This window comes from Brassica napus, chromosome C9 (assembly GCF_020379485.1).
Source record: "Brassica napus cultivar Da-Ae chromosome C9, Da-Ae, whole genome shotgun sequence".
Classification (NCBI taxonomy): Eukaryota; Viridiplantae; Streptophyta; class Magnoliopsida; order Brassicales; family Brassicaceae; genus Brassica; species Brassica napus.
In genome coordinates, this window is record NC_063452.1 from 12,997,986 (window position 1) to 13,006,373 (window position 8,388).

The 8,388-nt window shown below is 42.8% G+C and overlaps 1 protein-coding gene and 1 non-coding gene across 2 annotated transcripts; both read right to left on the bottom strand.

Annotated features, from left to right (window-relative positions):
- Positions 1 to 24: 24 nt before the first annotated feature.
- LOC111213053 (xyloglucan-specific galacturonosyltransferase 1-like) lies at positions 25 to 2,773 on the bottom strand. The gene has a single exon (XM_022714713.2). The coding sequence runs from the start codon at positions 2,610 to 2,612 to the stop codon at positions 726 to 728; it is 1,887 nt and encodes a 628-aa protein (XP_022570434.2). The 5' UTR covers positions 2,613 to 2,773; the 3' UTR covers positions 25 to 725.
- Positions 2,774 to 4,773: 2,000 nt separating this feature from the next.
- On the bottom strand, positions 4,774 to 4,880 carry LOC125593642. The gene has a single exon (XR_007329542.1). It is a non-coding gene; the product is annotated as a small nucleolar RNA R71 (small nucleolar RNA).
- Positions 4,881 to 8,388: the final 3,508 nt, after the last annotated feature.

The window sequence follows — 8,388 nt, forward strand, 5'->3', positions numbered from 1 at the left end:
TTTGTCTTTGATTTTTAATCAATGGGGTTTTGGTTAGAACAAGGACCTGGTTAGGTTTTACTCAGTCTGAGTCATATGTCAGTCCCTCATCTTGTGGTACCAGCTGCTCCGAGTCATATGTTGTAGTTCATCTTAGGAATAGCGCTGTAGTCTTGTTACTTAGTGGTAGAATTTAGGAGGTCTAAGAGGTGAATCGTTTCGGTAGAGTGATTCATCCCATTGTGGTTGAAAAAAACAATAATGTACGTCAGGTTGCCATGGATCTAAATTAATGTTTCAGCGTGTTGCTAGACTTCATTATTTGTATATGTGGTATAATCTCGTCTGAGGTTAAAAGCTTTGTACCAATGCATTGCTTGTTTATCTAGATAACCGGCTTAGTTGTTAGAGGAACCAGTTCGGATTTGTGAAACAAAAGCAGAACCAATTCAAACCAATGTCAATGTCATTGCTGAGAAGTTGTTGATCCAAAAATACATTTATCAACACAGGCCATTTAGTCAGACGGAACAACACCGGCCATTATCTCTAAATATGCTATTTAATAATTTATCCTACGAACCTATCTACTCACAAGTCACCACCAGGCATGCACGAGGCATTTTAAAAACAGGTTTTAATTATTTTGCAAAATCATGAGATCACATTATATTTTGAGATTCTTAACAATATTCAGATAAACAAATTACAGTTGAAAATGATAGTTAGATTCATATAAAATCAACTTACAAATTTTTTGAAATCATACGGAGCAAACTATCAATAGTAATATCAAAACCATCTCGGAACCTCTCAAACTTACCATTAGGATCACCATAGACTAAGCCAGGCAAAAGCTCATGAACAATGTAACTTCTCATATCCTCTCTTTCCCTTAGACTCATTGCCATCAACTCATTAATCACATTCACTTTCTTTGCCTTCAACTCCTCTTTGTTTATATACACCGAGTATGTCCGGTGATCCTCCGGTAAATGCCACGTGTACTGATAATACGCCGTGTACGGATCAAAGATAACCGGAATACAACCGGCTACAAGGGAATCAAAAACCGATTTTCTTGTCGGACTGTCTCCTGGTGGCTGAAGACAAAACTCCGAATCTTGGAAAAGCTCTATAACCGACTCCGGTTTATCACACCCTCCGCTGGTACAGTTCAAGAACCGGCATTGGTCTGGAGATGATCTGCATTGGTCTATCAATGTTGACCGGATGCTATCAGGGTTACCGGGTCTTGCTCCACCGGCGAAGCTGATTAGGCTCCGCCGATGTTTCTGGATGATCTTGTTTTGCCAGTTTGAGATATCATCGTCGGTTTTCGGGTGGAAGAACGTTGGATGAGGTATAGCAATGTCGTTGACTTCCCAGGGATTACGTTCGATGAGAAGCTTCGTAGGGTTTTTCATTTCTTCCATCTCAAGTAAACTTGAGCCCCAAGAAAACTTGTTTTTCCTCCTAAAATCCCAAGAGATCTTTCCTAGAACGAACACATGATCTTTCCCCGAGTTTTTCCTCCAAGTCTGTTTCGATCCGAGCCACTTAACAACCTCAATGGCTAAAACATCCTTTATATCCTCTGAAACGTTCTTGAAATGCCATCTCAAAACATCGATACCACCATAAAAGGGTACATAGAAGAGCTTGGCTAGGTTCTCGTCGTAAACCCTACATGGATGCTTCAAAACACGAGAATGAAAGATCGGCTCAAGAGAATACTGATGCGTTCTAAACCAACCTTTACCGAGACTCTCGATAGATTCACCGAGCGCATCGTTCTTGAAGTAGCTACAAAAGTTGGCCCATGGAACCATGTCCGAGCATTCTCCCAACAAGTCTTTGTTGAATTTAGACGGTAGATCATAAACGTAGATACCTTTTCCTTCGCAAGATGCTTGTTTATTGCGGCTGTTCCCCGTTGATAGCCAAGATCTTTGTATTTTAAGATACTTGTCCACGGCCTTGAGAGCAGTCTCTTCGTCTTCATCCTTGGAGTTGATATATCGATATCGCTCTTCTCCGGTCTCTGAATCCCAATCAACAAGAAACGAATCAATACTCTTCTCATTTATTGGTTTAGAATCTTGATCGAGACCGGAACCTCTTTCTCCGGTGGAAGTTTCATTCTTTATGACGTTGGGGCTTGCTCCGACTGTGAAGTTGGATGAGTTTCTTTCTCCACTTTCACCAAGAACAACAACACTCTTTTCTTCTTCACTTCTGATCACCGGTTTAGTGAAATTACTGACGGGTACATGTAAACCGGGCTGAGTACCGGCGGTGAGACAGTAAAGATCGTTGAGCTTACGCGAAGAGATGCAAATGCGAACGACGTTACCGGAGATAACGGTGGTGGAAGTTGACCAAAGATAGATAAAGAAGAGAAAGAGAATCGTGAGAGGAACACGATAGAGAATTGAACTAGAGAACACCGAACATATGCTATTACAGCCGGTACGAGGATCTTTAAGTGATGCCTCGGGTTTCTCGGTTTCTGTTTTTTTGGATGTTCTTGGTCGTCTCTTTGAGATGGAGACAGGCATGTTTTTCTTCTTTGGTTGTTTTGGAGGTTCTTTCGTGTGTAACGTTTTTGTATATGTTTTCTTAAAAGACATGCACGCACGTTTAGCTAATCATTGTAGTATATGATCAATTAATGAGTCTGCACGTCTTGGTGTAGCGAACTTGGTCATACCTGATATTCCGTGTTTTTAACGGTTTTAAACTCGTTTTGGAGCAATTAAATGGTCGGTTTTAATTAATGTTTTGGTCTATTTGATGCGTTTTGGTGTTCTTAAGTATAATATGCAGGTTACTAGATAGCTTGAAAGAAAAGAACGCATTCGTGATTTATTCAGAAGCAAGATAGACCGAACAATGGACCGAATGAAGTATTGATCGCACAGGACGTGGGATCGACCGATCCGGTCAATGTGGATCGACCGATCTCAGGCTTTCATGCACTAGATCGACCGATCCGGTCTATGTGGATCGACCGATCTCAGGCTCTACGGGCTCCACACGCACAAACGAGCTTTTCACTCCTTTTTACCCACTCCCCTCAATAATTCAAGGAGGAACTCGACCTTTGAGACTCAGAAAAGACCAGGGGCGACCAAGGAGGAGATTTACAAGTTCTAGAGAGAAGATTTGAGTGTTTTGTACTTGTTTTGGTGTGATTTGTGAAGATTTGTAAAGGAGTTCATCTCAAAACCATTTGGAGAAGATCTTCTGAACCTTTACTCTGTTTTAATACAATCTTATCATGTTTTCTTCATCAAAATCGTTTTGTTCTTGCTTAGTTATGTGTGAGTAGTCATCTAGTTGGGTTTAGGGGTTCTCATAGGGGATTTCTTGATGTTTTGATCCATAAAACGTGTGTAGACTAAGGGATTACGTTTTGGTTCTTCATCTAATGGATTTCTTACTGCTTGAACTGAATTGATCACTTAGTTCATGATTTCAGATTGTTTGATGCACCGAAAGTGATTGTTTGAACTTCCGAAAATACTTTAGATGAGCAAAGTGTCCTTAACCCTCGGAAGTTGATGTTATTGCGCTTTGTGAACATATTGAACCTGTTCTTAATGCTTGTTTAGAAATTGAAACTCAGCGGAAGTTAGTGTGGAGATTTCTATAACATAGAGAATTAGCGCTACGGAAGTAGGTTAATTCTAATATCGTGTTTGAGTTCTAGACGGTTCTTAATATATCCCTGTGTCTTCCATTAATTGTATCTTGATTAAAAAGAAATCCCTGAGAATTCCCAATGCCCAACGTTTGTTTTAAAATAGTTTTCAAATCGTTTAAATCATCTTTTTACATGCTTGTTTATGCTTTGTGACACTAGAGAAAATTAAATAAAAACCATCAAAAATATATTTTGATTCGCTGTAGCTATTAACTTGTCTGCAACTCTACGTGTGATCATCGGTCCCTGTGGATTCGATCCCGTATTACTACTGCGTACTTTACTGTGCACTTGCAGTTAGATAATCGGGTTAAAACTCGAGACATCAAGTTTTTGGCGCCGTTGCCGGGGACCATTTGGTCACCCTAGAGTTAATGATCAGTTTAAGACTATAGCATTTTCTTTATTTTGTCTAATGTTTCTGTCTTTCTCTTTCTGTTTGTGTTTTCAGGTGAATGAGCGGATTTCATACTAGAAGCAAAGGATCATCGAATTTAATACCTTTGGAGTTAGAGCTCGGCCGCCTAGAGAGACAAGTGAAAAAGAAAAGACTTGAGTCCGCTGAAGAGGTTGAAATGGCTGAACACCAAGAAGACCAATTTCAGGACAACCCGCAAAATCCAATTCCTGTAAATGAACGAGAAGGCAACAATGCTGGTGATAATCAGCAGGCTGGTGTAGCTGCAAGACAACAGGCTGGAGACTATGGCATGCCTAGGATGACGCTTGCACATTATGATACACCAGATGCATTCTATGCCGATCGTTCTGGGATTCGCCCACCTCCCATTGAGAGAAGAGACTTTGAGATCAAGACTGGTCTCATTAATTTGGTGGAGAAAAATCCGTTTCATGGAAACCCGTCTGAGGACCCGATGTATCACTTGGAGCATTTTGAGCGAGTCTGTGACACCAGCAGACATAATGGAGTTCCTCAAGGCGCTTTGAAATGCAGGTTGTTCCCGTTTTCCTTAGCTGATAAAGCTATCAGATGGTTAAAGTCCATCCCTCCAGGATCTCTTACTACATGGGAAGAGACAAGAGCTGCTTTTCTACAGCATTTCTTCACCAAGTCAAGGTCCACATATCTGAGAAGCAGAATTGGAAGCTTTCAGCAACTTGATTCAGAAAGCTTTCATGAGGCTTGGGAGCGTTTCAAGGAGTACACACAGGACTGCCCTCACCATGGCTACACTGATGTGAGTTTGCTGAACATTTTCTATAATGGAGTTCATGAAGAGAGTCAAGATGCCATGGACACAGCAAGTAATGGTGATTTCATGACCAAGACTGTTGAAGAAGCTTACACCTTGTTGAACAACCTGTCATCCAGCAAAGCAAACCGCAAGTCAAGGTTTGATACCAGCCAGAAGGGTGTTGGTTATGAATCCAAGAAGATAGATGAGTTGAATGCCAAGATTGAGATGCTTCTCAAGAGAGATCAGAAATCTGTGAAATTTGTGGAGGAGCAAGGCTATCGTTCCTCACAAGAAGCTGTTGGTGATGATTCAAGTGATATGCAGGCTGATGTGAACTACATTGGTGGTCAAGGAAACTACAACAGAGGCTACAATCAGAACCTTGGGTGGAATCAAAATCAGCAAAATAATCTGTCTTACCGGAGCAACAATGTGGAGAATCCACAACATCAGTCCTACCCTCAGGCAGGAAACAGGCAGAACCAGAATCAGAACCAGAGTGTGTTCAACCAAGGATTTCAGAACAGAAATCAATATCAGGGGAACAACTCGGGCAACTCAGGATTTCAGCAAAGGCAGCAGTACAACAACTATCAGAATCAAGGAAATGCCTCTTCGTCACAGCCTTCTCAGGATAACGAAATTAAGAAGATGCTGCAAATGGTGCTAGAAGGTCAGAAGAATAGCACTGCAGAGATAAACACCAAGGTGGATAACATGTATGGAGAGCTTAATGGGAAGTTTGAAGCTTTGAACACCCATTTGAAAGTTTTGGAAAAGCAAGTTGCTCAAACCGCCTCCAGCAGCAGAACAGCACCTGGATTTCTACCAGGGAAGTCAGAGACGAATCCCAAGGAGTTTGTGAATGCTATAACACTTAGGAGTGGAAAAACGATTGAGGAATCGAAAGAGAAAGAGATCGACCGATCTCAAGAACAGATCGACCGATCCAAGGGGAAGGAGATCGACCGATCCGGTCCATCTGGATCGACCGATCCCGTGTCGACGAAGCCAAATTCCTCTGAACCTGAAGAGGTGTATGTGGCGCCTCCTGCTTATGTTCCTAAGGCTCCATACCCATCCAGACCAAGGCAGAAGATCAAAGAACGTGAGTACGAGAAGCTAAAGAACCTTGTTGGGGAGTTACATGTGAGATTGCCATTCGTTGAAGCGGTGAAGATGGTACCTTCTCTTAAAAGGTACATGAAGGAGATTCTTACCGATAAGATGAGCCTAGAGCGGGGTGTGTTGATGCTCAATGAGGAGTGTAGCGCAGTTCTACAAAATGTCATGCCTAAAAAGCGTGAAGATCCCGGAGCATTTGTTCTACCATGCCGCATTGGATCACTTACTTTTGAGAAGAGTCTCTGCGATCTGGGTTCAGGAGTGAGCCTAATGCCTTTCTCTGTCTCTGAGAGGCTAGGCATGACGAACTACAAACCTACAAGGATCTCCTTGGTCCTTGCTGACCGATCAGTGCGAAGACCAGTCGGTGTACTAGAAAACATCCCTGTTGGTGTTGGAAAGGGATATGTGCTTACCGATTTTGTAGTTCTGGAGCTGGAAGAGGAACCTAAAGATCCTCTCATTTTGGGCAGACCGTTTTTAGCTACTGCTGGAGCCATGATTGATGTACAGAATGGGCATATAGACTTACGTCTAGGAGACATGGCGATGAGATACAATGTGGAGAAGGTGCTGAAAAATCCGACTATTGATGGACAGACTTTCTGGGTTGATACATTGACTGAACTGGTGGAGGAAATGGATGAAGAGTTGCACACTGATGATCCTCTACAAGTCGCATTGACCCAAAGGGAGAGTGAGTTCGGGTTCATGAACCAAGAAGTGGTTGGATTTTCTGAGATTTTGGATTCAGCCTCACCGATTGAGAAGCATGTCGCCTATGTCAGCCTTGAAGACTCAGGCACCGATAAAACCGTCAAACCGTCATCCTCCCAACCAGATTGGAGTGAGGAGAATGCTCCAAAGGTGGAACTTAAAGCCCTCCCAGCTGGGCTGAGGTATGCATTCTTGGGACCGAATTCCACATATCCTGTTATTATTTGTGCTAACCTGAATAATGTGGAGACCGCTTTGCTTCTTTCAAAATTGCGAAAGTATAGAAAAGCATTGGGGTACTCTTTGGATGATATTACAGGTATTTCTCCAGATCTTTGCATGCACAAGATTCACTTGGAGGATGAGTCAAAGACGTCCATAGAGCACCAGCGAAGACTGAATCCCAAACTGATGGAAGTTGTGAAAAAGGAGATTCTAAAGCTGTTGAGTGCAGGGGTGATCTACCCAATTTCAGACAGCACTTGGGTGAGCCCGGTTCATGTGGTTCCTAAGAAGGGTGGCATCACTGTCATCACAAATGAGAAGGCTGAGCTGATTCCTACCAGAACAGTCACAGGGCATAGGATGTGCATTGACTACAGGAAGCTAAACTCAGCCACAAGGAAGGACCACTTCCCACTTCCTTTCATTGACCAGATGCTGGAAAGACTAGCCAACCACCCCTACTACTGTTTTCTCGATGGCTACTCCGGGTTCTTTCAGATACCCATTCATCCAGACGACCAAGAGAAGACAACATTCACCTGTCCATACGGTACTTTTGCCTACAGGAGAATGCCCTTCGGATTGTGCAATGCTCCTGCCACTTTCCAGAGATGCATGATGTCGATCTTTACTGATCTTATTGAGGACATTATGGAGGTTTTTATGGACGATTTCTCAGTCTACGGTTCTTCATTTAGCGACTGCCTTGCTAATCTGTGCAAGGTGCTGGAAAGATGTGAGGAGAAGAACTTGGTGTTAAATTGGGAGAAGTGTCATTTCATGGTGAAAGATGGCATTGTTTTGGGTCACAGGATATCAGAGCAGGGTATCGAGGTTGACAAAGCAAAGATTGAAGTTATGACCAGCCTACAGCCTCCCAGGACAGTGAGGGATATTCGGAGTTTTCTGGGACATGCCGGTTTCTACAGGAGGTTTATCAAAGACTTCTCTATGATAGCGAGGCCACTCACCCGTCTGCTGTGCAAAGAAGCGAAGTTTGTTTTTGATGCTGACTGCCTCGCTGCGTTTCAGATTCTCAAGAAGTCTCTAGTCAGTGCTCCCATTGTGCAGCCACCAGATTGGGACTTGCCATTTGAAATAATGTGTGACGCAAGTGATTACGCGATTGGAGCTGTTTTGGGGCAGAGAAAAGACAAGAAACTCCATGTGATCTATTATGCCAGCCGAACGCTTGATGATGCTCAAATCAAGTATGCTACCACTGAGAAGGAGTTGCTGGCAGTAGTTTATGCTTTCGAGAAGTTCAGGTCCTATTTGGTGGGCTCGAAAGTAATTGTGCACACAGATCATGCAGCCTTGAAGTACCTGATGACGAAAAAAGATGCTAAACCGAGACTCTTAAGGTGGATCTTACTCCTACAGGAGTTTGATATTGAGATCAGAGACAAGAGAGGAGCAGAAAATGGAGTGGCA

Coding starts and splice junctions, on each gene's coding strand:
- LOC111213053 (XM_022714713.2), bottom strand. CDS start 2,612: ATGTCTTTTAAGAAAACATATACAAAAACGTTACACACGAAAGAACCT.